The 27,477-nt window shown below is 40.6% G+C and overlaps 1 protein-coding gene across 1 annotated transcript in view; it reads left to right on the top strand.

Annotated features, from left to right (window-relative positions):
- IQCE (IQ motif containing E) overlaps nt 1-27,477 on the top strand; it is a 44,278-nt gene that overhangs the window by 4,809 nt on the left and 11,992 nt on the right. The window contains 18 exon segments of the mRNA XM_030576702.1: nt 199-241; nt 1,525-1,665; nt 2,139-2,273; nt 3,044-3,114; nt 3,841-3,954; nt 4,736-4,783; nt 6,191-6,261; nt 6,484-6,556; nt 7,014-7,067; nt 10,831-10,993; nt 12,374-12,432; nt 12,819-13,027; nt 14,918-15,022; nt 17,448-17,550; nt 21,710-21,805; nt 23,534-23,557; nt 26,374-26,396; nt 26,398-26,482. Of these exon segments, the coding sequence (XP_030432562.1) occupies nt 199-241; nt 1,525-1,665; nt 2,139-2,273; nt 3,044-3,114; nt 3,841-3,954; nt 4,736-4,783; nt 6,191-6,261; nt 6,484-6,556; nt 7,014-7,067; nt 10,831-10,993; nt 12,374-12,432; nt 12,819-13,027; nt 14,918-15,022; nt 17,448-17,550; nt 21,710-21,805; nt 23,534-23,557; nt 26,374-26,396; nt 26,398-26,482 (1,617 nt within the window).

Genomic DNA, 27,477 nt, shown 5'->3' with positions numbered 1-27,477 from the left:
CTATGTTGAATCCGTTTTGTTCTGCAGGTAGTCGTGCACTACAGTCCTGTTTCTTAGACGAGTTGATATTGTTTTATTAGGTCTCTGTTGATTCCCCATTAGAAGTGGCTGCAGTTTCTGTTTTTCAGATTATTTGCTGAGGTGTTTTAGGAATGGGAGAGTTTGAATACAGAAAGCCTATTTTTCTTTTTCTTCCAGAAACGGAAGAAGAAAACTTCTCATAAACCCCCAAAGTCACCAAGTAAGTGTTACCATATTTTTTCTTCTGTTTTCTTTGTCCTGAATGAGATTGATCTCCCTGGAACACACCACCTTGAAGAGATGCCCAAAATAAGAACATCTGTGATTCTCTATGGAATGTGAAGCCTTCCCAGCTGAGTGTTATATCCTATAACAAGAGACATTTTACTTTTCTAGGTGTTGGATTGGAGTTTACAGTTTTCTGGAGATTCTTGTGCTAGGCACTAACTGAGTAGTAATGCACTTTTCCCTTGTGATGGCAAGCAGTTTGCAGATAAAATCACTGTTTGCCTTTTATTTCCTTGAAGAAATGCTGTGTCCTTTGCTGTTCCTTGGCAGAAAGAGATCCAAAGTTTTGGGGTCTAGAAGTACTGAAGCAGTGCATCCTAACATCCAATGGACCTAGTGGGTTGCAGAATATCTGGGTCATGGAGGCTACAGAAGGATTTAAGCCATTCCATTTTTCATTTAGCACTATAATTCTGCGGTTAAGGAAACTGCCCCCTGTTGTCATAGAATCCTTAATGTCTATAAACTGCAGATAAAACCTTTTATTCATTTTTTAAGTCCATTGCCAGTAAACTGTCTAATATTCAGTTTATCTTTTGGGAATTTGTATTTCATACCTAATGTTTGTGTTTTATAAACAGTATATAATATTTCTAAACAGTGGACTTCTTCTAACGTGCTACGTTTGGTTAGGTGCTTCCCTTTCTTTGTACCTACAAACGCTTTTTTCTTTCTGAACTACCTATGACTATATGATCAAGTCGTCTTAAAAATAGCACTTTTATTTCTATCATGGCCTTTGTGACATCACTTTTGACTATGCTTTTATTGATGTCATAAAGGCTGTGACAAACTTGCACACGTAAAAGTGTTCTCTTCTGTTGAGCCATACAGTATCTTTTGTGTAGCATATATGCATACTCTCTTTTTAATAGATCATTTCAATTTATTAATTTAGGTGTGTGTATATTTCTTATGGGTGCATAGATTGTTTGAAGTGTACATACAGATATGTCGGTATATATTAAGTCGTGATTATTCCTCTTTTTCTAAACTCTGTAGCAACTATTTCTGGAAGGCGGACTTTTTTATTATTTTGATGTGGCTATGTTCCACTTGCCTTCTGTTGTTGTTTTTAAGAGCTAAGCATTTAAGGTGTTATAAAATGTATTTTGATAATTCGGAAGACTGTATCAGGGATTATGTTCAAGAAGGAGAAAATTGTTTTGTGACATCAACTGTAATAATGCTGTGAAATATTTTCTCTTGCCTTAGAATCTCCATATATCTCCAGCACATACCTGTTTCCTAAAAAGGCTGCAGTTTGGAGGTCCTTGAAGGGAACAGGGATCATACAGCATGAGAACCCAATGGCTAAAACACCAAGGCAGATGTGGCTAGGATCTCTGAAGCAAGGTATCAGTGTAGTAATTCCATCCACATCTGCAAGTGAAATTTCGTAGGGTTTATAATACAGTCCTGATTTAAGTGGGTTCAGCTTCCATTCAGTCCAGTATAAATTAATCTTTTTTACTCCAGGATTGCATTTGGTCCACCATAATGTTTTACATTTAAAAGTTTGCTTAAGACCATTTTTGTTGGTTGAATATTTGCATAACTTGCTCTTCAGTATTGAGTACCTATAAGCTCTGTGATGCCTCCAAACAGAAATATGTCCTTGATTAAATGCCTAGCTGGAATTTACTTTGCTGTTGTCTGCTTCATTTGTTGGGAATGAATTCGACTTACATAATTCTTTACAGTATTTGGATGTACTTGTTTCTGGTGGGGGTTCGTAGAGGCAGCCAGAGCTGTTCTGGGCTTTGCTGTTGCATTCATTCAGGGTGACTTGAATGTATAGTTATCTGTTATTTTTTCCTCATTACTAGCAGGTATGAGCCAGGCCCTGAAATCGGACTTTGATGTGTCACATGCACGGACTAACCTTTCCAGCAGCACTCCAGAATATCTAAAGGAAGCTCTAGGCATGAAAAAGCCAAAGCATGCTCGTTCTTCTAGCAATGGTGAGCTCAGAAATTAAGCAACATCGTTTTGTTTAAGGTCCTTGCTTCAGTAGACCAAACTCTCAAAAGGTGGTTCTCTGTGAGCTGTCTGGTCACATGGTGCTTGCTCTCCTTATTTCTAGCTACTTAAGTACATAAGACATCTGCCTACCTGAAATTCTGTGTAAAGTATTGACTTCTTTTGTTACTTCTCTCTATAAAGTGTTTGTGATACATTATGTTACTATGTAAAAATCATTTTGATTGTATGAGAATATCAAAAGGAACGCACACACTTGAATATTGCTTTTTCTCCTTTTAGCAATAAATTATTTAAAAATCACGCTTCTGTCTGAAAATTTTGTTACAAGTAACACCTAAGATTCCTATAACTTAGAAGGCTAGAAAAGTACACATTTTTCTTTTTCTTTCCAAAGTATTGTGTGGCTTTTGTAAGTTGTTGATTTCAGTATTTTCCATTATATGGTCCATTGGTTTGTCTTGTTTTTGTGTGGATGGATCTTTCATACAACAACTGCAGGGAAAGAGGTTTGTTGTTGTTGTTTTTTAAAGAAAAAATTGCCCCCAAAATCTGGCAGGGGTTTCAGGTGCAGCTGCAGCAGCTGAAACTCTTTCTGTTTTCAGTTTATTTTTTTTAATTGTCTAAATTCAAATTCATGCTGTTAAAGCATTATTTATTATCTATGAGATTGTCATTCAGAAAAAGAAATGCCTGTTTTAGATTTCCTTTTGTCAAGAGTTTTCCTTATTTTGTGTCTTTCTTTCTGTAGGCTACATCCCGGGAACACCTGACTACAAAGAAAAGGAAGATATGTATGATGAGATTATTGAACTGAAGAAGGTACAGTTGCTTTGCTACTTGAATAGAAAAAGTCCTATGTTCTGCCTCATCCATCTGTGGGTACCCAGCCGTGACCAGATCAGCAGGGTCTGGTGCCTATACCTGGAAGAGCCGCCGAGCTTCTTCACTTCAGTAATGTATGGACTGAACTGAAACCATGCCTATTTAAAGATATTTCATTTTACTAATGGTGTGATAGTCAGTTCTTCTTGATCTGGGAGACCATGTAGTATACCCAAAAGACTGAACAAACCCCTATCTGGACTTTGAAAAGGTTGATAGGGGTTGGTTCCTTTGCCACTTGAATTTCTATAGCAGCCCCTGATTATTCTTTTAGTGATTAAAAGTCAGCCAGTTGGGTCTATGTGTACATGAAGATGGGTGTTGGGCTTGACTCCTGGGCAAAGCTGAGCCAGGCTCTTGGTTAGAGGGAGGAGCTGAGATAGAGGTACCGGTAGACAATCATCTTGGCTGCTCCAGTGGCTCCAGTAAAGTTGCCCTCCCATTGAAGTCTCTTTTTTTCCTCCTCTTCTCCATACCCTGCAACTTTCCCTCCTAATCAGTCCTAATCCAACATGATGGTCCTCTTCTTGCTTTTCCTTCATCATGAGTGCTAGCTATTTTAATTGGGTTGCTCTTGGTGTCCAAGAGTGAGTTAATTGTAAAAGCCTGGAGAACTTGGGCAGAATTTGTAGATGAACCTGTTCTTTTTTTGTTCCACTTTAGACAATACAGGTTCAGAAAAGTGAGGGGGATCGGATGAAAACAAAGATCCGACGACTGGAGGAGGAGAACAACAGGAAGGATCGACAAATTGAGCAGCTGTTGGATCCTTCCAGGGTGAGTCTTGTAACCTTTCCCAGTAGCATAGCTGACAGCAGGATGTTAGTTTACAGTATTAGTGCAAGATAGTGAAAGTGGTGTTTTTGAATTTTTAGTGTCAAACTGAAAGGTCAGCCTGCTCTGAGTCAGTAAGGGAAACTCATGTCTCAGACATGAAAAGTCTGTAACATGATGGCTCCAACTTGAATATGGTTCCTAGGAACTTTCAAGGTAAGTGTGGTAGGGGAGCACAGGAGGTAATACTAAATCAGGCCTGCCCCTGCGCCCATCATTTCTCTACTCTGAATATCTCAATTGTAGTAATGGTGAGCTTGCCTAAGACAGAGATACAGCTGATGATTTCTGTTCTGTGTATCCAAGTTTGCCATTCCAGTCTATCCGTTAACTGGAAGCACAAAATTAAATTCAAGGACAACTTACAGCATATGTCATATTTTATAGATGGGTTTATTTAGGAGAAGATAATTTTCATTTCTACTGGCAAATTTAAGCCCACATACTGAGTTATTTACCTGATGGTGGGGAGCCAAGCCCTGTGCACAGTGAATGGCAGGTATGGTCCTGCCTCCTCACCTGTAGAGCAGAAGGAAAACCCTATTGTAAGACCAGTGAGCCTAGAAGACTAATTCTTGGTCTTTGCTGTAACGGATGGAACAGAAAATCCTTAGATAAGTGTAAGAACATGTTCCTGGGCTGGAGGCTAGGAGGAAAATCTTCAGGGAGGAAGCTGAAGAAGAATTTAACAAAACTAAGTTGATTTTGTTGTCTTCTGTTACAGGGTTCTGATTTTGCCCAGACTTTGGCAGAGAAGAACGATACTAGATGGGTAATTGTTTCTTCACCTTCACCTTCACCTTCAAATATGATTTTTCTCCTTTCCAACTGAACGCTTACTGGTAGAAGAATATCCAAGATACAGGAGGAGACCATACAGTTTAATTAGGCAATCATATAAGTGATGTCTTCATTATTGCCAAATATAAGATCTGAAACAAAGATTTAGAATTAACAGCAATTCAAGGCGCCTTTTCTCATCCTCAGGGTTAATGTGTTTGCATCAATACATCAGCTTATTCATGGCCCTGAATGTAGCAGAGTAGATGTACATTTGCATTCTCCACCTCTTTTTTTCCCACACCCCCTAATAGTGAATGGATGCAATTATAAAAGTTTGTTTTTATTTAGTGACTACATGCTATGTGAAATTCATTAAAGATAAGTGCACAGTGCTATCTTTAGGAAAGAAAATTCAAATGCACAACTTCAAAAGGAACTTAACTGGCCAAGTGGCAGTACTGCAAAAAAATCTGGTGGTTATAGGGGATCACAAATTGAAGATGAGCCAACAATGCTAAAAAGGCTAAGATCATTCTGGGGTGTATAAACTGGAGAGTTGTGTGCAGGACATGGACAGTAATTGTTCTACTCTATTCAGCACTGGTGAACCTCAGCTGGAGTATTGGATCCTGCTTGGGGGCCACACATTAAGAAGGATGTGGACAAACTGGAGACAGTCTAGAGACGAACAACAAAAATAATAAAAGGTTTAGACAACCTGGCCTTTGAGGAGAGGTTAAAAAAACTGGACATGTTCAGTCTTGAGAAAAGAAAACTGAGAGGTGACCTGATAACAGTCTTCAAATATGGACTGTTAGAAAGGGCTGTTAGAAAGAGGATGGTGAGTAATTATTCCTCTTGTCCACTGAAGGTAGGACAAGAAGTAATGGGCTTAATCTGCAACAAGGAAGATTTAGGTTAGATATTAAGAAAAACTTCCTAACTGTAAGGGTAGTTATGCACTGGAATAGGTTACCAAGGGATGTTGTGGAATCCCCATCATTGGAGGTTTTTAGGAACAGGTAAGACAAACACCTGTTGGGGTGGTCTAGATGTGTTTGGTCCTGCTTCAGCATGGGGATGGACTAGATGACCTCTTGAGGTCCTTTCCACCTTACATTTCTGTGATTGTGTGCTTATGTATTAGTAGTGTTTGCACTCAGCTCTTAATGTGGTTATATTTAAACTAGCTGTTTATTAGGCATCTGATTTAACTCTCACCCTCTAAGGATAGCAGTAATGCTTACCGTTTGTTTGTCCTGTTATACATATGGCTAAATATTTCTCATTAGATGGATTTAGAAAGATGAAGTGGGATTCCTGGGAAACAGGAATTCTGACTGGAGATTCTGAGATTTCTCTAGAACTGATGAACCGTGTTCTTTCCTTTCGGTAGGTAATCAGTGGGCTGAAGCAGAAGATTCTCAAGCTGGAACAGCAATGCAAAGAGAAAGACAACACTATCAAGTATGGTTCTTTTGGGACAAGGAAGTATATTGGACAAGAAGGGGAAGGGAATTGGTCATCCGTTTTCTTATGGAGTTAGATTCTCTGACTCATTGGGAAAGATGAATTAAGTCATAACCACATGTGACTCTCGCCATACCCTTCCCAGATATTTTAAACCTTAATGGTCATTCCTTCCTTATAAGATCTCCTGAGGTTACTGTTGTATTCTTCCATTTTCAGTAAATTCCAGACAGATGTGAAGACCACTAATTTGGAAGAGATGAGGATTGCTATGGAGACCTACTATGAGGAGGTACATCTGGTGAGGCCCCTGCCCGTGTAAACGGGAGGAGAGGTTCAATTATAGATTCTAGGTAGAAACCCTGAACAGTTTTACACTTGTTTCCTAGAGCCCAGCTGTACCTGTCTATGTGTGAAAGTCAAGTAGACACGTATGTGTTTTGTATATATATAAAAGCACTAACTAGATGTACTTGTAAAAGCCTTGATGTAAAGCAGAAAACCTATTTTTAATTAAACAAGGCAAATAATGAAAGTAATACAGTGTACAGCTCTGAGCACAGCATCCATGTTAATGCCAGTAGGACCATACTCTCTTTTGGCCATGGCATTGTTACCTGTGCTAATGCCACAAGGAACTAACTTTTATTTTCACTTACCAGACGCTGCATAGTAGGTTAGCATTCTGAGCTTTCCAATAGTTAAGTCTTTTCTGTGTCCATTAAGGCAATCTATTTTTTATACTTCAGATTCATCGTCTCCAAACCCTGCTGGCAAAATCTGAGGCTGTGGGGAAAAAGTAAGTTTATTTCTTTTGGGACATGTGCATGTATATGTTTTTGGTATATACTTTGTATACTATCCTAAGTGATGGAAAACAATTGCATGTAAATTGTTGTTTGTCTCATAACTTAACTACTGGTGGATTTGCTTTTCCATACTACCTCTGTTGACTTCACAGCACGCATGTCATGCCCATGTTCCTTCCACAGTAGATCTACCACACATTTTTAATGAGGAAAACAAAAGGCATCTATATCAATTAGAGTATTAAATTCCCGTCCTGTATCACCAAAACAGGATCCCTCTAAAGAGACACTAAATCAAAAGAACACTCTCATTGTCAAACAGAACAAAGAAATGCTTTTTACTTTACAGGGAAACCAAATATTAAAGCTGTTTGAAAATGAAGCAAAACATTTTAAAGCAGAGCAATTGAAAGCTCAAAAAAGAATTTCTAGCATTTATTCCTCATAAAAGAAAATTCGTTTCTTTACCCCCAAAATTGAACTCCTTCTCCTGGCAACATTACATGTATAGAGATTGTTGGATATTTGATTTGTGCACATTTAAGTCACTTATGTAGGCTACTCTAGAATGTGTGCTGCAAATAAAGAAAGTGCTTTGGTGTGAAAATAATCCAGTAGTGCAGGGGCATTGGTCCACAGTATGACCGAGACAGATTAATGGTAGCAGTTAGGAGGTGTTAGGATGTGGTAAGAGTGAGACATAGTCAGAGCAGTGTCTCTGCATGACTATGTCTGGTTGTGTGATTGCTGCTTATGTAGGCATACCCAAGCTAACTGTGCTTTAGCTAGATCAAAGGTAGCTTGAGTAACAATAGCTGTGAAGCTGCGGCAGCATGAGTGCAAGCTAGCAAGGGCATGAACCCGGGCTAGCCACTCAAGTTTGTACCCAGGGTCAGGAAGCTAGTCTGTGCCGCTGCCACTGCTGCTGCAGATATGCTGCTACTGTCACTCGAGCTAGCTTTGATCTGGGACAGGTACACAGATCAAAGGTAGCTCAGATATGCTTACATGATCTACAGTAACACCTTCTGATTGTGGTATAGACATACCCTTAGGCCAGTTTACCAGTGCTTGTCCCTGATGGACCAGGGATCAAGAGGAGATGCATGTTGGGCAAAACATGCTGTAGTGAGTCTAAAAATAAAACACAAAGGAAAATATAAAATATTAATAACGTTATAGTGTGTCACCTGCCCAACTAAAGGCACACAGGGAGTTGGAGAATGATTTAATAAGAAATATTACAGCATTAAAATTAGCCATTGATCTGAACCAAAGTTCTGGGCCAAACATTTGGGAAAAATCAGATCCAAATCCCAGCTCAGGCACATCTCTAATTACATACCATATGATATACCTGCCCTCTAAACTGAGAATCAGCAGAACTGGATTATAATTGTATAATCATCAGGATTATAATAGCAGGGTTATAAAAATAGGAATAGATTGAGGGGCGGGGGTTGTAGGTCATGCTTGAGGTTAATTGCTAAACGGTGTTGAGGAAGCTTGCACAATAACTGCTTCCACTTTACCTAACTATAGATAGTGCTGTTAGTCTCATTATTAAAAATTAAAAGGAAAAATCAAGACAACAAATTAGCTTGTGAGTGGGGGATGTGAGCACCTAATACCCTTCTGGTCCCTACCCAAAGTGATGTCCACTTGGCTGACAGGAGTGTTGCTCCAACATGGGCATACTGAAGAGGAATATTGGGGGAGGAATGAAGGAGATATTTTGGAGGAATCTGTATTCTTAAAATAGTTTTAAACTCTAAATTAAAAATTGTCCAGATGATATCCAGGGAGATTATAGACATGACGATAAAGATTCTGAAGCAGTGATGGAAGCTACCATGAAGATGGTAGAGAAAGATCTGTGCAGTAGGATGAAGATAAGAATATAGCAGTGCTCAAGGTTACTTTCAAAGTATCTAGTGTAGTATGCTTTTAATTTAACCTGTATCATGAATGTGAGTAACATGGGAGTAAAATTACATTCAGAGGGCAAAGTAAGTGCAGATGTGCAAGGCAGTGTTAGTCCAGCCACCTGAAAGATGAGGGCAGAGTACTGGTTAGACAGGGAGGATGATGATCTGCTGAGCTTGGAAGATAATATCTCAGTACTTCAGAGTGTGCTTGTGCTTCCCTGTCTGAAACACAATGGGCCATTTTAATCCCTGGCATAACTGTTAAAATCAATACAATTCCACCAGAACTGTTGATGGGTAATACTGTATATTCCTTCTGTTCCCCTGTTCTGTCATTTATGGTGGATTAAAAACTGGAATTTAGTTCGTCACTATGAAAAATATTTCCTTTATTTTGGCTCAGGCATGCGGTGAGTTAAAAGAAGTTGCCTTTCAGTGCTGAAGGCTATCAAATTCGATTTACGTTACAGGTGAAAAAGAGTCATCACGTTTCCTCTAGTCCTCATTTGTGCATAGCTCAAAAAAAAATGGTGAGGACAGTCTCTGCCAATTGCATGACTGGCAGAAGTCTTTACTCACAAGGTCAAGGACTGGAATAGCAAATGATGCCGAAGGTCAGAACTACGGTGCAAGGTGCCTGCCTGGATCATTCTGGACTTAACTTGTAGTGTGTTTAGTCTCTCCTTTCCTGAATCTTAATACCTTTGCCTTTTAGAACTATGTGTACATTTGACTCTCTGTGAGCAAGATGCATAAAAAGGACTAGGCAGTTATCTTTTCATTTCTCCAAAAATAACTAAATTGCTCTGGCATCAGAGGGTGTGATGTCCCTTTGCTGCCAAGTTAGAAAACCTTCAGCTCCTCAGTATGGTCCATTCCACGCAATCTGCATCTCTATGATTGTTTATTTTAACTTGACAGCTGCCTGAAATAATGAGCATTGAGTGATGCAGGTACCATTCCTGGCATCTCATTTTTCTCTCTGGGGCAGTCCTATAAAAACCCTTCATTGTTCGATTGTTTGTTTTCACTTTGTTTCCCTTCTTAGACCTCTTAAGAGTGAACTGGGCCCAGCTTTTCATACTGCGTATGCCATATTCCACAACTGTCTTCCCCTTCTCCAGTAGGTTGCCATTGTGATTGTGTTCCAGTGTGCAGAGATGTGTGGCTTCCTCACAAACTGTTTTATGTATGGCCATTGTTACTAGCATTTGGCCATGGCAGGGCTTGGTCAATTCTGTTAAGCCTCTCAGCATGGTTTGCTGGGAGGTTGCTCTATAACCTGGGTCTCTCCCATAGCAGTGCAGAGCAGTTGTTCCAGGTCATCAGGAATCCTGTAATAGGAACAAACTTTACAACCACTTCTAATGGAAGTTGAGTTACCTCAGTATGTCCAGGAGAATAATTAAAACGCAAAAGTGCAGCGACATCATCTAGTTCTGGAGGCTCTGAACACATTGTAGTCTCTAACTTGTCTGTTCCTGGTGTTCCCACTACACTCGTGTTGCCTGCATTCTCCAAGTCTGTTTCTTATCTAGTGTTGATTCCAATGTATCTTTATAAGTGGAGAGATAAGCTTGGTAGGGGACTTCCTTCAAAGGAGAAAGAGCATCTGATAACTGAATGCTTGCACTAACAGGTCTGAAAATTTAGCTTAGAAGTTACTTGTAATGCATTGCTCCTTCTTCCCAAATGCACCCTTCCCTCTCCTAACCCCCAAGCTGCTTGTTTATTGAGTGTGGGGCGTTTTCCTCATTTGTTTGTAGTTACTGCCTATGTGTGCTGTGTTTGAGTCTAAACCCCTGCTCTTGTCCCCTTTCCAAGCACAGATCCATTCCAGAGAGCAGGAATCCCGGAAACGGCTTAAGGTGCTGAATGCTGCTGTTCTGCGATTATCCAAAAACATCAAAGAGCTGCAGGATGAAAATAAGAGCCTGAAAGCAGATCTAGACCAAGCGCTGAGCAGTTCCCCAGCTTCCAGCAAAACAAAAAGTACGTGTTGAAAAGTTAGAGTAGGGAACTAGGCTTCAAATACACAGAAAGGAAGTGGTAGAGAGGCACAGTTCATAGACTGCATGACAATACGGATACAGCTCCTAGAGGCGTTGCAAATGTTTTACCTGAAAATGGGCAGCAATCCATCTGTAACTATTATTCCAGAAGCATCAAACTGGCTCCTTGAGTAGACTGAACTACCTTTTCAGTTAGGGTCTGTGGGCCAGGAATCACTAGCAAGGGTCACATTTTGCTGTCTCATCTGACTGCAGAATGTGTCTCTAGCTGGCAAGTTACAGATCATACTGGAAGACAATTGCATTCTGTTTTTGAAAAGTAAATGCCTTTGTGAAACTGTCCTTCTACTGGTCGCTAAGGCTTGGTCTACACTACAGACTTATGTAGAATAACTACATTGCTCAGGGGTGTGGAAAATCCACAGCCCTGAGCGACACAGTTATATCAACCTAACCCCAGTGTAGACACGCTATGTGGACACGAGGGCTTCTTCTGTTGACATAGCTACCACCTCTTGGGAGGTGGAGTATCCACACCAATGGAGAAACTCTCTTGTTGGCCTAGGTAACGTATTCACCAAGTGCTACAACAGGTGCAGCTACACTGCTGTATGTGTAGACAAACCCTAATTTACCCCTCTATGCATTCCCGCCACCAATCCGTTCACACACCTCCCATCCCCATTTGTCAGTTTTCTCTCTTGCTTAACCGCAATCCAATCCCCCACTGCCTCTAGGGAGTCTTTCTCATTCTCTTTCCCTCCTGCACCCTTGTGGCATTTCCCCTCATGGCTGCTGTTCTCTGAAGGGGGAGTGAGGAGCACCCCTTTTTTGACATTGTGGGCTATGTGGCAGTAGGGAAATCAGGGAAGATGGGGGAACGCTGCAGTCTGGTGTGTGGCTGTGGGGTACCCAATCAGGCATGAGTTCCCTTCTCAATTCCAGTTGCTCCAGCTCCCTCCCAGTCTCTTTGAGCTACAGCAGGCACCTGTAGGCCAGCCCCCTTTGTTTAAATCAGAGGGAATTACAGACTGGAGGAAAGTGTCCTGGGTCCATGTGTTTGACACCCATGCTTGTATCCATTCAGAGTCTGGAGGAAACAAGACATTCCCCATAAAGCCCTGTTTTCCATCATCCAAAAATATACCGTACTGGTTTAAATGGTCTAATATGAAGCCTGAAATGGTTTGAGTAGGAGTTCAAACTTTCTAGACCATTCCATCTCTCAGGGCATCCTCTCTAAAGCTGGTTTTAAGTCTCCTACAATGAGGTGGACCTCTGAATGGACACAAGCTTCCTTTTTCTAGGGATTTGTGTCTCACCAATCCAGCTTCTTGTTTAAACTTTGTTACCTTCTTAGATTACAGTGAGTGGAGCAGACAGAGGCTGGTGAGACGGGATTCTGAACTGGAAAAGTGAGTGACAGAAATAATATAGCCTGTCTTATCAATGGTAGAACAGAAAACATAAAGTCGCTGATCTGTGTTAATGGTGCCTTATCCTTCCAAGTATCTATCAGCTTGGTGCATTCACTTATACATATGAACAGCTATCTATACTGTTCCCTTTTCTGCTGCGTCATACTCATCTTGTATAGCTGCGGCTTTAAGATTAATCTCCCTTTGATCCTGCTTTCCTTTCCTCTTTCCTAGCCTGGGCCAGATCTCATGTGGTGTAAATCAGCATGGCTCCACTGAAGTCAGTTTATACCAGATGAGGATCTTTCCTCCCTCTGTCCCCCTCTTCCCCATATTTTATAGAAGGAGAAAGAGAAAATTTTCAATTTTTCCCCCCTGCACCTCTAGGAAGTGCATGAGATGGAGAACAACAGATTGCAGTCATCAGCTAATGACACATCACCATTGCTTGCTCTGCCACCTTCAGCTTCTGTACAGCTGGATCAACCAGACACTCAAGAACCTGACCCCCTTGAAGAATGTGAGCGTCTCCGAGGACTAGTGAAGAAACTGAAAGGTGATAGGAGTGCACTTCAAAATCAACTGGCCAGCAAATAGTAAGTCCGACTATTGTCTGGGATGTTACAGTCTCTGGCCTTGTCTATGATAAAGGGAAAAGTCGATCTAAGCTATGCAATTTGAGTTACATGAATAGCGTAACTCAAATCGACATAGCTTAGATCAGTGGTCCCCAACCTTTTTGTGGCCAGTAGCACATTCATGTTTTCAGAAGAGTATGGTGGGCACCAACAATTTCTCAAGGCTTATTTTGTATTTGTACATTAAATAATACAAAAACCATGATATTTAATATTACATAATATATGAATCCAGAGAGAAAAGAGAAGCTGCGAGGACAGAGAACACTGGTACCCGCAGCCCCGGAGTACTCTGTCCCCAGCAGCCGCGGGGCCGCAGCTTCTCTCCCCTGCTGGGCACTAGGCGGGTCTTGCACCTGCCTAGGACTGAGAACACCAGCGCCTGCAGCCCCAGAGTTCTCTGTCCCAGACAGGCGCGGGGCCGTGGCTTCTCTCCAGCTTAAGCCGCGGCTCCGTCCCTGCCTGGGACCAAGAACACCGGCACCTGCAGTCCCAGAGTTCTCTGTCCCCGGCAGGTGCGGGGCCGTGGCTTCTCTCTGGCTTCAGCTGCGGCCCCGAGCCTGCCTGGGACTGAGAACACTGGCACCCACAGCCTGCAGCCCTAGAGTTCTCTGTCCCCGGCAGGCATGGGGCCACAGCTTCTCTCCCCTGCTGGGCACTAGGCAGGCCCCGCACCTGCTGGGAACAGAGAACACCGCACCCGCAGCCTGAGTTCTCTGTTCCCGGTAGGCGTGGGGCTGCGGCTTCTCTCCCCTGCTAGGCACTAGGCGGGTGCACATAAATGCCCTGGTGGGCGCCATGGCACCCACGGGCACTGCATTGGGGACCACTGGCTTAGATCTGCTTACTGCGGTGACAACACTATGCGACGTCAAAGGAAGATGCTCTCCTGTCAACTCACCTTACTCTTCTCAATCCGGTGAAGTAAAGGAGTCGACGGGAGAGCTATCGACAGTCGATTTAGCAGGTTTCACTAGACCCGCTAAAATGACCGCTGATGCATCAATCGCCACAACGTTGATCTTCCAGTAAGTGTAGACAAGACAGTCTTTTCATAGGTGTGAAGTGTTTCACATTGTATCATGAAAGGAGCTATGTGAAAAGTTTCTCACATTTTAAACAAAATTGAGGTTTTGGGAGGGGTTTGGCTGGATTTGCAAAAAAGGTTTAAAAATCCACTCTTTATCATATCAGCTTTGTAAAAAGTTGCTATTAATGAATGGCAAGATTGACCATCAAAAATGGAAACTTCTGCATGTTTCTGAAGAATTTTAGAGGTTAATGAAATTTTTGGAAAGATAACATTTGAAGAACACTAAAATTTCATAGTTACTTCTTTAAATCCTTTTGCGAACCTTTTTCAGTTTTGCTGTGAGAATTTTGCAACAGAAGTTTTGACCTAATCTACCATTTTCTCCTCTGAAACATACCTCTCATTTTCTGCTATACTCTGGCGTTCACCCTTCAACTGAGCAGCTGAATTCCTTTGCTATTTCTTACAGTAGTTGTGTTTGTCAGTGCATGGAGAGACAGCTGAACTTTACCAGGTGCTTCGATGTGTGCACAGAGCAGCCTGTATGTTAATATGATCCTTCAGTGCAAAGATGCACAAAGACCTAATATCAATACCATGCAAAAAGTCCTTTTTCATCTAAACCATGTATACCATAGTGTATGGTGTTATGAGGACAAATATATACTTATTTAAAATATAAAGTACCTGTCAAGTTTAAACAAAACAAATGTTATTCAACAGTAGAAGTGTACGCAACAAATAATTCCTCTAATGCACTGAAATGCAAATTATATAAACATTGCCTTAGAGCTTAATTCCCTATTCTCATATAGTTCAGAGGTGAAGCAGTTACAGCAAGCAAAGACTGAATTGGAGAGGGAACTGCAAAAGCTGCAGGAGATGGAGACAGAAAAGAGTGAAAAAGAGGAGACTTTGAGGTACCTTGAGAGACATTTTCCAATTTTGAAAGGGACTGATAAAGTTGAGTATGACACAGTTCTCATACCAAGTGGTTCAAAATCTGCAGAATGTCATACGAAATGTGGGGAATGATGAGAAAATGAGGTCTCTGGGCAGAACTGTTTTGGCCAGACGATGATAATTTTGGAATAAGTTTTGGAGGAAGGTGATTTGAAGTATGAATGATTTCTCTGTGTCTGGAGGGATGGGGGACTGAGGAGTATGGTGGAAGAACTGAAAGGATTAAAATAGGGCTGTCAAGTGATTAATAAAAACTAATTGCGTTATTAATTGTGCTGTTAAACAATAATAGAATGCAATTTATTTAAATATTTTTGGATGTTTTCTATGTTTTCAAATACATTGATTTCATTACAACACAGAATACAAAGTGTACAGTGCTCATTTTATATTTATTTTTTATTAAAAATATTTGCACTGTGAAAAAACAAAAGAAATAGAATTTTTCAATTCACCTCATACAGGTACTGTAGTGCAATCTATTTATTTATCATGGAAGTTGAACTTACAAATGCAGAATTATTTACAAACAAATAACTGTATTCAAAAATAAAACAATGTAAAATTTAGAGCCTACTAGTCCACTCAGTCCTAATTCTAGTTCAGCCAATCACTCAGACAAACAAGTTTGGTTACAATTTGCAGGAGATAATGCTGCCCGCTTCTTGTTTACGTCACCTGAGAGTGAGAACAGGCATTTGCATGGCACTGTTGTAGCCGTCATCGCAAGATACGTGCCAGATGTGCTAAAGAGTCATATGTCCCTTCATGCTTCAGCCACCATTCCAGAGGACGTGTATCTGTGCTGATGACAGGTTCTGCTTGATACTGATCCAAAGCAGGGCGGACCAACGCATGTTCATTTTCATCGTCTGAGTCAGATGCCACCAGCAGAAGATAGATTTTCTTTTTTGGTGATTCAGGTTCTGTAGTTTCCACATCAGAGTGTTGCTCTTTTAAGACTTCTGAAAGCATGCTCCACACCTCGTCCTTCTCAGATTTTGGATGACACTTTAGATTCTTAAACCTTGGGTCGAGTGCTGTAGCTATTTTTAGAAATCTCATATTGGTACCTTCTTTGTATTTTGTCAAAACTGCTGTGAAAGTGTTCTTAAAACAAACATCTGCTGGGTCATCATCTGAGACTGCTATAACATGAAATATATGGGAAAATGCAGATAAAACAGAACAGGAGACATGCAATTCTCCCCCAAGGAGTTCAGTCATAAATTTAATTAATGCTTTATTTATTTAATGAGCATCATCAGCATGGAAGCATGTCCTCTGGAATGGCGGTCGAAACATGAAGGGGCATACGAATGTTTAGCATGTCTGGCACGTAAATGCCTTGCAATACCAGCTACAAAAGTGCTATGCGAACTCCTGTTCTCACTTTCAGGTGACATTGTAAATTAGAAACAGGCAGCAGGATCTCCCGTAAATATAAAAAACTTGTTTATCTTAATGATTGGCTGAACAGGAAGTAGGACTGAGTGGACTTGTAGGCTCTAAAGTTTTACATTGTTTTGTTTTTGAGTGCAGTTATGTAGCAAAAAAACCCCCTACTTTTGTAAGTTATGTTTTCATGATAAAAAGATTGCACTACACTACTTGTATGAGGTGAATTGAAAAATACTATTTCTTTTGTTTATTATTTTTATAGTGCAAATATTTGTAATAAAATATAATAATAAGTGAGCACTGTACACTTTGTATTCTGTGCTGTAATAGAAATCAATATATTTGAAAATGGAGAAAAACATCCAAAATATGTAATAAATTTCAATTGGTATTCTATTGTTTAACAGTGCAATTGATCATGATTAATTTTGTTAATCTCGATTAATTTTTTTGAGTTAATCGCATGAGTAGACTGCGATTGACAGCCCTAGATTAAAGTAAACCTTGAAAAGCTGGTGGGTTAGTCTGGATGACCTTTTCTTGTCCTTCTTTTTGCTTATGAGGAGAGAGCTGTAGAATCTCTACTTTACCCTTCCACTCTGACTCCTAACAGTGTGGTTTCCCATCCACTAGAGGAGTTACAGTATTTAGAACTGAGCAGCAATCGTTAGAGAGACAATCATGGCAAAAAATATGTTCCTGGTACATCAATCAGAAACTAACTTCAAGCCAAAGTAAAACACACAATTTTGCCACATCTTGTATCTGCCAGTCACTGAATTATTGGGTCAGGTGCAGAGGCATTAAAAATAGCATCAAAAGTATCACTGTGACCTTGGTCACTGTTAATTTTAATTTAGTACTGTGACATCTCTTTTTGTGAGTTCATTTTCCATATCTGTCACTATGGAGAAATGCATTGTGTGCTCCTGAACAGCAGAAAAGTTCTGGCTATAAATAACTCTGCACTCCTAACTGTAGGGAGGAAATCCAGAGCCTTACACACAAAGTGAGAGAACTGGAGGCGGAACTACATGAAGACAAGAGACAAACTGCAGATGATACCGTGGAAATGCCAAACAAGGTATAACCTCATTCTTTCTTGCATCCCATTTGTACCCTTACAAATTGGGCAGTTGAAGACTTTGTGGTTGAAAGATATTTAGGTCCATAATGCAACTGTGATTTCTTCAGATCCCTTCATGTACTAACTTAAACTGTAACCAAGGAAGGTTGTCACTTGTTTAAACCAATTTCATTTGTAAATTATAATTTCCCTGGATGTGCCTTTCATTTGCATTTGTGTCCTCAAGGGAAGAATGTCAGCAGGCAGTCCCTTTTGTCGCTAATCCTTTTAGAAACAGTTGTACTTTATGGGCCAAATCCTCCAGTCTTCACTGAGGACCAGATTGACAAAAGTATTTAAACACCTAAAGATGCGGATAGGCACCTTGTGGGATTTACAAAAGCACCTGAGTTAGGCACCTAACTCTCATTGACTTTCAATGGGAGTTAGGCACCTAACTAACTTAGTGGATATATAAAAGTGCCTAAGGTGCCTATCTGCATTTTTAGGTGCTTAAATACCATTGTCAGTCTGGTCCCAGCTTCTTATACAAGCAAAATTCCCATTGAATTCATTTTGAGTTTTGCTGGAGTAAGGATTGCAGGCTTTAGCCCTCTGGGTGTGTGATGAGTGGGCTTAATTTAATAGATTGGTAGATTTTAACTCTTGCATAACATAAGCTGTAGAATTTCACCCATAGTTTCTGCATCAAATCTATCATTTCTGAGCATATCTTTCAGAAAGATATCAAATCTTGATTTTAAAGATGGATAATGCACTACACTGGTAAATTGTTCCAGTGGTTAATTACCCAAAATTTTCTCAGTAGGCTTCATGGTGGTTGTCTACCCTTAATGTAAAGCTGGTCCTTGCTTGCTCAGTGCAGTATTACAAGAGCTCTCATGTTGAAAAGATTATTTTTTAAACAGAAAAAAGAATTGTGGGGCTAAAAACACTTCAAGCAAATACTTTTAGGTTAAAAATATAGAGTAGTACATCTAGTTTACATTGGACATTGTTTCACACCGCCAAAGAGAAATACATTGCAGAGCCTTATGATTCTCTTCCACGCATCTGCATTTTTACTAATACCCAACAAATTTAAAAATAAAATCCTCTGGAGCATGAACAGAAATAACCAAGATACCAAAACTGATATTAGTATCTGTTAGAAGGTTTGTGCTTTGACAGTTTTTGTTTCTGTATTATTACTAAATTTTATCTTCATGCGGTTTGCACAGTTGTGCAAAGATTTCCTAAATAAAGCTAGTATATTATATTGATGCTTTTTCTTTGTTTGATATTGCACGTATTTTCCTGGAGATCCAAGGGCTATGACTTTTTTTATTAATTTGTATTTATTGCATGAATTGGTCTCAGATTCAATAACTGGCCAGTTAGCCCCTTGAACCACATATCTCTTTTTATTATTCTGTTTTCTATATTGCCAAACGTGTGTGGCTTTTCCCATTAGGATTAGCTTCTTTTAGTCTATAATCCAAAATGTTTTTTTTGGTGCTAATTCCTACTTCTGTGATGCTGTCGTGAATTATGAAGTATTTGTCTTCAGCAAAAGACTGCGGTGATATGGAGTTTCAAGTAAGTAATATTGCTGGTGTTTTAGATCACTGTGTAATGAAAAATAGACACCAGAACATGGATAACAACATAATATGAATAAGAGTGCCCGCTTGCATAGGAGGTTGTTGTTTTTGACATAAGGTGCCATTCTGGCAGGGTCAGTTTTTTGTTCTGTGTTGTGGACTGATGAATATTGAGATAGGGTCATAAATTCCAAGTAGCTTTTAAAAAAAATCTGAAACCTACAGATTTTTTGAGCAATATCAGTGCTTTGATTGAAAATACAGGTCTTGTGCCCACTGTTTTTAATCATTCTTGTCTTCCTATTTATGTTTAATTTTAATAATACACTGTAGCTTTGAATATAAGGTGATCCATTTAATAAACTTAAGTCCATAATTCAGTTTTTTTTAAAGTGTGTAAGTAAATAAATCCTTTCAACAGAATGCAAAGCCCTTTTCAGTTCTCATGTAAAATAAACTTTCTATGTTATTGTAAAATGTTTAGTAAGAGAATGAATTAAATCAATCTTCAAATTCTGCTTATAACTTTTTGTTTGATTGATTAGTAAAATATCACTGACATTTTCATTACTATCCTCCTAGTAAGGTGGAAAAATTGGTTTTATGCCTGGGCAGGTGGATTCTCAGTATCATTTTTGCTGTATTAAATATTGACAAAAAGGCTGTCTTAAATATTTCAAAAGTGCAGAGAGTGGATCTTCCTGGTATAAAACCTGGTTGGTCTTCATGGATTATAATAGTGGCTGTTCTCTTGTATAATTGCATTGCTAGCAATTTGGCAAGAGTTTTGTGTCTTTATACAGCAAAGTGGTAGGTTTGTGTGAACTGCAGCAGTGGGGTCTTTTTTAGAGTTGACAAATGGAGCTAGCATGGCCAAGTTAAGAGAGCCTGCTAATAAGTTAATTAGGTGGGCATAGTCAACACATCTAGTAACGGTTTGACTAATCTCTTTCGGGTAGCTTCTGTTAAAGTGTACAAGTAGGCTGTCTGGTCCAGGCATTTTGCCTGGTTGAGCTTTTTAGTAGCTGCTTGGGTTGCTCCCCTTGTGAGGCTTCCCCCCAACATTTTGTGCCTCACACAAGTATAGTGTTTCAAGTTTTACAGTGCATGAGAATTCTTTCAATATTTTCCTGGTAGGTAATTGTATGAGATTGAGATTGACATGTTGTGGATCAGTCATGTGATTTGCCTGAGACAGGGTACAAAACCATACCCTTTTAACCTGAAGTAGGAAGATCTTTGTTTTTATCCTTACTTTTCATTTGCTTTCCAAGTTTCTGATTTGTTAACAGTGTAAATAGGAACAGGACTGTGTTAACCAGGGCTAGTGCAAGGAAGTTTCGCGCCCTAGGCAAAACTTCCACCTGCACCCCCCCACCCAGCAACCCCGCCTCCCACCCGGCAGCTAACTCAGCATCCGACCGGGGAGCCCCCCCCCCGCAGAAGCTAGCCCCCCCCCACCGTGACAGCTAACCTCTCTTCCCCTCCCGCCCCCCCCCCCCGGCAACTAACTCCACCCAGGGAGACTCCCCCCCCCACGCCAGGCAGCTAACCCTGCCTGGGGAGACTTCCCCCCCTCTCCTCCCCCCCACCGCGGAGTAACCCTGCCTGGGGAGACTTCCCCTCTCCTCCCCCCGCCACGGCAGCTAACCCTGCCTGGGTAGCCCACCCCAGCTCACCCTCGGCTCCTCTTCCTCCACTGAGCACGCTGGCGCTGCTCTAATTCTCCTCCCCGCCCAGGCTTGCGGTGCTGATTGGAGGAGACTTAGAGCTGGGCTGTGTGCTCAGCGGAGGAGGCAGAGTAGAGGTAAGCTGGGGCGGGGAGCTGTTCCCCTGTGCGCCACTCCCCGTTACTGCGGGCAGCCCTCCCCGCGTGCCCCCCCCGCGCGCCCCTCCCCCCAGCTCACCTCCACTCCAACCTCCTCGCCTGAGGGGACTTTTAGATGCCCTCAACCACTAGGTGCCCTGGGCGCGCTGAGTAGTTTGCATAATGGTTGCACCGGCCCTAGTGTTAATTTACATTGGCTCCCCTTGTTGGTGTTTCAGGATGGCCATCCATCAGTAAGTTGAACAAATGAGTATGGGACCAGTCATGCGGTCCTTACGCTTGCAAAACTCCAGTGGAAATTAGTGCAAGTTTTGCCTGTGAAAGGACTGCAAAATCAGGTCCTTTGGCATATGTTCTCAAGTTGTCTGTATTACAAGTTATGTTATTTTTCAACAAGATAGTAACTGCCACTACGGGAATGGGTACCTAAAAAAAATACATACAATAATACACCTTTAGATATTTACATAAAAAACTCTAATTTCACATCAGTTCACAGTAAGACAAGTGAGGAGTGTATTTCGATGTAAGGATTTTCCAAATGATGAGCTGAATGTAACAAATGCAGATATCTTTTAAAATGAGGTTTTCTGCTCCAACTTCCCTACATCATGTGAGGAAATGATTCTTCTCTGTTGATCTCCCTCTTTCTTTCCAGTCCTTGCTGTTTTACACCTCCAGAAAGATCACATGCCAGCAATCTCATTTAGTATGTACACTACATTCAAGTGTTTTGCCTTCACAGCCTTCATATTTCTGCTCTCATCAGAGCAAACAAGACAACAGGAAGGAACAAGCAGCCAAACTCATCCAGAGCCAGTGGAAGGCATACAGAAACAAGGTGAAATTCTTATAAATGGACAGAGAGGTGTTTTTTTTTAATATCCTGCTACTTCACCTTCATTTCAGGGTATTGAGTAGCCTGCTGATGAGCATCAGGAATCAAGCACACCGATGCAAGCATAACTAAATGTCTGGACTTTCCTTCTTCCCCTGGATATTTCTCATTTCTTAAGGGCCACTGATTAAGGATAGTTCTTTTCATTTTTGTCATCCTGTATGCTGGAAACTCTGTTGGCATTTTAACAGTGAATGTGAATTTTGCTAGGAGCAGGCATGACTTGACTGAATTAATAGGAAAGGTGTCTGTAGTAGCCAGGACTCGGATAAAGAGTACAAAGTACTAGAATTGGTCAGAAAATTTCATTGAAACTGTACTTTAATGGAAAATTTGGTTTTTTATAAAAATTACTTTTTTCATAATTGTCTGCTTTCTGTGGAAAATTTTGATATTTTTGTTAAAAAAAAAACAAAAACAAACCCAGAACTGAAGTATTTTTGAATTTTTGGCTAAAAACTGAACTATTTTGATTCTAAAATGCTGCTGCCACTGTTCCTTGGGAATTGTAGTTAAAACTGCCTCATGTTCCCCATCCTCCTCTGGGCTGGGCTCTCCAGCTTGACTTCTCTCATGACTCATCACAGCCATGTGATTCCCCTAGATATGGCCTCCCTTACCAAGAGATTTCCCATGGAGATGTAGTCTTACTAGGGGGATCCCAGCCTATAGAGGAGAAAGGGAGCATGACGAATCCAAACTACAACTCCCATCAGGCACACTGGTTACATGTCAGAATTTAAACATGTTAGATTTTGATTTTTCACTGAAAATTTGAAATTTTCAATTGATAACTTGGATTTTTTTTCATTCTAATCAAAATTTTTCTCAGAAAGAAAACCTATTTTCCAGCCAGCTCTGAGTACCGGAAGTGAGGATAAACCAGAAATGCAAGGACATTACAAATTTTTGGAACTTGTATTTAAGTGCCAGAGTTGGAAACCCAGTGCTCAGATTGTGAGGGACAGAGAAAAAAGTGAAATTAAGATATTCTTTCCATAAACACAACTAGTCAGGGCCCAAATGTGAGAACCTGATTTTAGAATATGTGCAACAGAAGCAAAATAAATGATGCAATGAAAAATAATAAAGTAAGGTGCATGAAATACAGAGGTTTAAAATTTATTTTGGAAGGTATTTATAAAAGTTGGGGCAAATCTGTTCCATGGCTTAGCATTCTGAGATCAGTAATTTGCAGAAGGTTCACGTAGGATAATACTGTTGGTATATATGGAGCTACAATGATGGTGGCCTTTGTAACTCAGTATGGTTCAGAGGGATGATTCTGCGCCACTTAAACCATCACTGCAAACCTGGAAATTCCTTAGCCTGAGTTTCATCCAGCTAGGATAAGGTTGAAAAATTAAAAGAATAGCTTATATTAAATTTTGTTATCTGAACAAACAAAGTAAATTATGCAGCTCTATATCCATGATTTCAGGGGTAGGAAATAGTGGATTTTTTATGTTCCCCTATCAAGCTAAAGAATAAACAATCCCCCAAAAAATCCAATTCCAGAAAGCTTCCCCAGGGAAGAAAAACTGAGCTTTTCCGTTGTTTTGGGATGTCTTTGTAGTAGCTGTAAGAAAGATGAGACCTTTTGGGGTAATCTTTTATTAAATAAAAGCCATAAATCCTTATGATGTTAATTAGAAGTTTTCTCCATTTCAGAAAGAAGAAATTGCCCTGGATCAGGTGAGTGTGTATCGCACAATAAAATGACAATTCAGGTTCATTTGTAATAAAAAGTATAAACAAGTAGTTTATGTAATTTTAAAAGTGATTTTAATATGAGCAGGAGTGCTAGTGATTGCTATACTAATAGTTCAGGTTGTGTGACAGTTTACCTTCTGACATCCTCTTTTCAGTTGTTCATGACTTACCTAAACTTCTCCTTTGAGTTCAGATGTTCTATATGTGGTCTCTGCCAAAAGATGCATTCTTTTGGAAAATGGAAGCAGAAATGGTTCTGGCACTTTTGAGCATAAGGAACTGTTGGTGAGATGGAGAAGAGTTTTCCCATTACAATAAAAATAATTCTTGCAGCCTTTCTATCTTCAAAAGGCTGGATGTAGACATTTGACATGGAAACAGCCCTTATTAAGAAGTGCCTGTTGCAAGGCAAGCATGCCCGTTCCCTCTTGGGAATTCACCATAATCAAGCAATATTTCATTAACTACAAATGGTGAATTTTAAGTAAATGTAAGAAATTAACAGACAGAACAAAGCAGATTACTGAGCAAATGAAACAAAGTACACAAGCTAAGCTCAATATACTTAAGAAACAAGTTACAAAATGTAATTTCTTACCCTAAATGGTTATTTTAGGAAGGTTGCAAAGTTTCTGAGGTTCAGAGTTCCAGTTATATTTCTTCTCAGACTGGACCCCTGTTTCAGTCTGGACTCCCCCTGCCTTCCCTTCAGGTGGTTTTAGCAGTCTTTCTTCTTGGCAGATAGGCCATGGAGAGGAGGAGCCACGTTTGCCTTCCTCCCCCACCCTTAAATAGGATTTACATAAGACGGGAATCCTTTGTTTCCCAAACTGACACCCCCCTAGTGGCAAGTTACAAGAAGTCCCCAGTAATGCTTAGTAACTTTGTAGTATCACAGCAAGTATCGCATGAATCAGTGGCAGTATGGAGTGGCTGCAGGAAGGCCAACCGTTTTTCACTCCATTGTCCTCGTTGATGGGCCATCCACCCTGTCTGGCTTTCCATTGTTTTACCTGAAGTGTTGGCAGTGGACGTCACCCAAAGTAGCATGGTTGAAAAACAGATACATAGTCAATATTCTTAACTCTAGATACAGAAATGATAAAGGCATACGAACTGGATAATCACATTCAATAAATTATAACCTTCCAATTATATCTTACAAGACCCATCTGCATAAGTACATCTCAGTTATGTCATATTCATATCATAGCATATTTTTATAAAGAATATGGAATGAAACATCACGTGTGGCCTTGCAGTAAAAATCATTGTGGCTGCTCTCTCTCTCTCAAGGTTGTGTGACCCAATGGCCAGAGTCAGGGTGGCAACCCCTTCCCACAGAGCTATGGGACCTAATGGCCTGCGTCAATATGGCTCTCTGGTTTGGCCGGGGTACATCACCTAATGCTCAGAGTCAACTGTGGCTGCCCGGCTCAGCAAGGCGGTATGGGCTACTGGCAAGAGTCAGTAAAGTCACCCCTCTCTCAGGGGCTGCGTGGCCTAGTGGCCTGAGTCAGCATAAACTGCCCCTTTTGTGGGGCTGCATGGCTTAGTGGCCTGTCAGGGGAGTGGACCATCACCCCAGAGTGGGTGGTGGTTGGGTAGGTGGACCTACTCCACCGGATCCCAGCTCAGGGACCTGTGAGTGGCAAATATGCCCATCAGTGGGGAATCCGCCCCAAACACCCCATTCGATACCACCACTAGTCTCCCTGAGCTACTTCCTACCCAGTTCCTGATGCCTGGATAATGCACCATAGTCACCCCTCATGGTCAAGGGAAGGCCATTGTATCACTCAAGTCCCTGGGTAGGGTGCATCATGGGAGATGTAGTTCAGTTGGGTAGCCCAGCTCATAAAGGACACTGGGCATTGGAGGAGACTGAAATAAAGCTCCTATGAGGCAACATAGCTGAATAGCTGAATTGAAGTAGTTTAACAGGTGCTTAGATTTTTGACAAAACAATCAAAAATTTCCACAGAAAGCAGACATTTCTCACCAAAAAAAAAATTGTTGAAAACTCAACTGTTTTGACAGGGTTGATAGAAAATTTGACCAGCCCTCATTGTAATAGAGTTCTTAATGGCATGATTGTATACTATTTCCAGCTAGCACAACATAATATCATATGCATTTCTTCTTTAGCCTTTGAAAATCTGCTTTGAGTAGGTTAGAAAAGAGAAGGATGAGAAGTGCCAAAGCTCTTTCCACGCTCCTCCGGTGTGAAACTGTATAAACATCTATCAGAATGGTGATTTTAAAATGTCACTTTATACCTGATATCTTCTGATATTTGGGACCTAGTCAGAATTAAATCCCTTAGCAGAGAGGAAGAACGTTTGTTTAACATAATCACCAGAATGTTTGCAGACTCCACTTGGTTTCTGATGATGTTATTAAGCAGCAATGCCTGCTGGATAGCTGGGATCTAGATGAGAATAGACTACATTGTTGTATCTGTGAAATATGGGCTAATGTTGGTACCTTGAATTTAATTGCATTTGACAGGCTCCATAATGTGCAGATTCTCAGGTTAAATTTACTGTGGAGTTGTATGTCTGTGCAGTTCTTTTATAATTTATAGGTCAGAACCCTTTTGGATTCCAGACCAGCACATGTGAAACGGTTAAGGGTGCCTCTTGATTAGAGGGGAAATGCCTGCACATTAAACAGTTGTCACTGCACAGGGAAAATAGTTCTCTCTCCTGTAATGCCTTTTTCCCTCTGGATACTACTTTAATTTGTAACTGCTGTCTTTCAAGGGAGTTAACATCCATTTATCTCTGTCCTGCTAGGCGGCTGTTGTGATTCAGGCAGCTTCAGGGACATTTAGCTCGGCAGAAATGGTTATTGAATAACACACTCAGTCGAAAATCTCCTGCCATGCATAGCCTTGGAAATAAGGTACTGTTGGGGCAAGTGGGGACATAGACACAATGGCTTCTTCATTTTCCCGTTATTACAGTCAGTTTACAATGCAAAGTACTAGGCTTTCAAGCCTTCCAGGTTTCTGTAACTCATCCAGTGGGCTTTTTTAATACTTTGGCATATTGTGTCATTTAAATTCCAAAATGTGTTAAGCCCATTTGTTGGCTTTCCTTTTTACCATCTACTTCATAGTCCTCCTGAGAAATAAAGCCATAGTATCTTCTTGCAATAGGCTGCAACCTGTATCCAAGCTGCTGGCTTTCTTTATCTAGTTCTGTCATCAAGTAAGAGTAAGGGTTATACTGTTAGGTGCAGCCTTTTCAAAAGCTGCACTGCACCCAGGCACTCATGGAGTCCTAGCGCTAGGCAAACATACTCATTGTGCTTTAGAAACAAGAAGTTGAAAATGATGGTTGGTTTGGAGTCTGGTATCCAGCATGCTCTGCTGAAGATTTGCAGCGTATTTCTTAAATCATGTCACTCTTGGCCCTGAGTGCCAGGCTCTGAATATAAAAAGACTTTCTTACTGATTACACATTTTAGATGCTGTAAATATAAAAAGACTTTCTTACTGATTACACATTTTAGATGCTGTAAATGTACTGGTTTCCTAAGTAGCCATTTAGATCTAGGGAGTCTAAAATGAATGAAGAATTCTCTAGCCAGGCCCTCCATCTCGCTACACATTATAATATTTAAGCTCAGCTTCAGCTCAGCTCATCTTAAAGATTGCCTTAACTCTCTTAGCTTGAGGACGAGTCCTGCCCGCAGTACCACTGAAATCATTTAACATTCATTTCAGCTGCCTATCCTTCATCTGTTGTGTAGTTATTTAACAACTGTATGATGACAGATTATCATTGAATCAATAGAAGTCAAGTAAAACCCCACTGGGCTGCAACCCAAAAGAAATTAAATGCTTGCTCACTGCTCAGTGACACCACATTCACAATCAAGAATAAAAATGTGAA

Source organism: Gopherus evgoodei, chromosome 10 (assembly GCF_007399415.2).
Source record: "Gopherus evgoodei ecotype Sinaloan lineage chromosome 10, rGopEvg1_v1.p, whole genome shotgun sequence".
Taxonomy (NCBI): domain Eukaryota; kingdom Metazoa; phylum Chordata; order Testudines; family Testudinidae; genus Gopherus; species Gopherus evgoodei.
This window is presented reverse-complemented; position numbering and strand designations above follow the sequence as displayed.